This window comes from Egretta garzetta, unplaced genomic scaffold, assembly GCF_000687185.1.
Source record: "Egretta garzetta isolate BGI_Z169 unplaced genomic scaffold, ASM68718v1 scaffold708, whole genome shotgun sequence".
NCBI lineage: Eukaryota > Metazoa > Chordata > Aves > Pelecaniformes > Ardeidae > Egretta > Egretta garzetta.
In genome coordinates, this window is record NW_009260485.1 from 1,052,828 (window position 1) to 1,055,072 (window position 2,245).

Genomic DNA, 2,245 nt, shown 5'->3' on the forward strand with positions numbered 1-2,245 from the left:
TATATACAGAGAGAGAAAATGCATATATATACTATAAAAGAAAACAAAAATATTTCTGAACTATTTTATAAATAGCTAAAATCCAAGAAGATAAAAATCTGTACTTTCTTGTGTGTTCTACAACATATTCAGTTGCATATATAAATGAGGAAAGAGAATTTTTCCTCTTGTTCTATTTTACATTTCTTAAGAAAAAGTAAAATCTTAACTCCTTATAGGTATATTTCTGTTCTAGATTCCTGAACTGAATTCCTGGTCTGAAGAATTCAAGGTGTAAAAAGTAGACGCTTATGACAGTGAAAAGAATTATACAAATTAAGTCAGGTCCACCAAAATATGCTTGGAGTATGTAGATCAAACCTACCAGAAGGAAAAAACTGGCCCTTATTACTATGTAATCAAAAATCTTCGGAGCAGTGTGTTTATTCTACTGAATAAATACTATTATTAGTGCTTATAGAATCAAAATAGGACGGTAACGTCTTCCCACATCAGGTTTTCTTGTCCATCTCTTTGTTATTAGGATGTGAATGTTTGAACACTGTCACTGCTCTAGATACAACACTAACATTTTTTTCCGAAAATTACTCATTTCAAATTTTTTTATATTTAAAAAAAGCCAAAAATAATTAGCATAAATTATGTCTTTGATGTAAAAGGCGTTTGGCTGTACTGTTGAAAATGAATCCCTTGGGATGCTGTAATCTTCATAACTTCTCCATTTAGAGTATCATCTTCAATAATTGTTATCAGTCCCTCAGCAATTATTGATGGGCTGAAAAAAAGAAGTTATTATTTCAGAATCGTGATGTAATACAACATGTGAAAAGGACAAGTAAAGAAACTCAGTGTAAATCTATATAACGTGAAAATTAAACCATCTGGTATTTGAACAAATTTATTTTAAAGAAAAGCAGAGGTGGTATGAGTTTCAGGAGAGAAATTCTGTCTCCTCAGTCAGGACTTACAAGGTAAAGTGGCAACTTTAAGAATCATCATTTGTTTGTTCTAGTTACTGCTAAAACCCTGTGGACATCCAGCTGCCACTGGACTTTCTATCAAAGTTTTCTTTGTCAGGGCAGCGGACAGAAGTAATCCTTACACAATCCTCTGCAGCTCCTTGCTGTTGATTTATTCTGTTTCTGTAGCAGGACTGACATACGTATGGAGAATTTTGTCACATGCAGTTTGCTGTGGTCAATAGTTGCAATATATTTTACATGTGAAAACCTGCGGTGAAACTGTGGGTGAAACAACACACTCACACAATTTCCTTTGTGTAGCTAATTGTTAGAGACTGAGAAACTGTTAAAAAAAAATAAAAATCACTTTGTGCTTGTCCTGTCCTCACACTCCTTCCTAGCTGTCTGCTTTTGGCCTTTTTTGGCAATACCATGATGGGCTAGGTAGCACTTTGATCTGATCCATCTGTCACTACTGTGCTCTTGTGAACCAAGTTCCGGTTTTGTCAATCCTTGGTCTGATTTCTTCTTGCAAGTTTTGTGGAGATTTAATACAAATTATATACCCTGTATCTCACAGCAAGTTTGATTAAACAAAATCATGGAAGGACACCAAGGGCTATTAAAAACTAATGCACTTGGGAATTTGATTTGGACTTTGCTGGGAAATGGGAATGCATAAAAGGAAATATCGCTATGTAGGTGATACTCTTAAAATAGCCTTAGATATCTGCTATTTGTTCCTTGTATATAGGTTAACACATTTGATAGGCTTTTATCGGAGGCAGCATTTCCCTTTTATTTTAATTTTGTTGAAAGGACAACTGTGTGTGCTTGTTTTTCATTACCAAAGAGCAAAAAACCCACTGCATCTGACTTGACTTACTCCATCACGCCATAGAACTGCATCATATTTTTTATCTCATCCTTATATGAATAATATTGTCCCATATTCTCTTCTTTATCTATTGACTGAAGAATTGGTGTGTTGACAAATCCTGGACAAATTGTGTTGAGTCTCACACCGTAGTTTTCCATATTAGCAGCTAACTAGAAAAGATAAAAAGTTAGGCATTTATCATCAACATTTTAAAACAGTATTGTGTAAATATTTTTTCAGAGAATGAGATTTACCACTAAGTGCTTTTCAGCCTTGCCTAATAAGCAAATTTTGTTACTACTGATTAGTTTGTTTCAACAACTAAGTTTGAAGCACATTTTCTCTAGCAGTCATACTAGATTACTAGGAAAAAAAAATCTGTTTTGCTGGGAGAACAATTCTC

General features: G+C 33.9%; 1 protein-coding gene across 1 annotated transcript in view; it reads right to left on the reverse strand.

Annotated features, from left to right (window-relative positions):
• Window positions 1–639: 639 nt before the first annotated feature.
• HPGD (15-hydroxyprostaglandin dehydrogenase) overlaps window positions 640–2,245 on the reverse strand; it is a gene marked incomplete at its 5' end in the record, with an annotated part of 35,707 nt that continues 34,101 nt past the window's right edge. Inside the window, 2 exons of the mRNA XM_009644205.1 lie at window positions 640–775; window positions 1,849–2,012. Of these exons, the coding sequence (XP_009642500.1) occupies window positions 640–775; window positions 1,849–2,012 (300 nt within the window). The remainder of the gene's footprint in view (window positions 776–1,848; window positions 2,013–2,245) is intronic.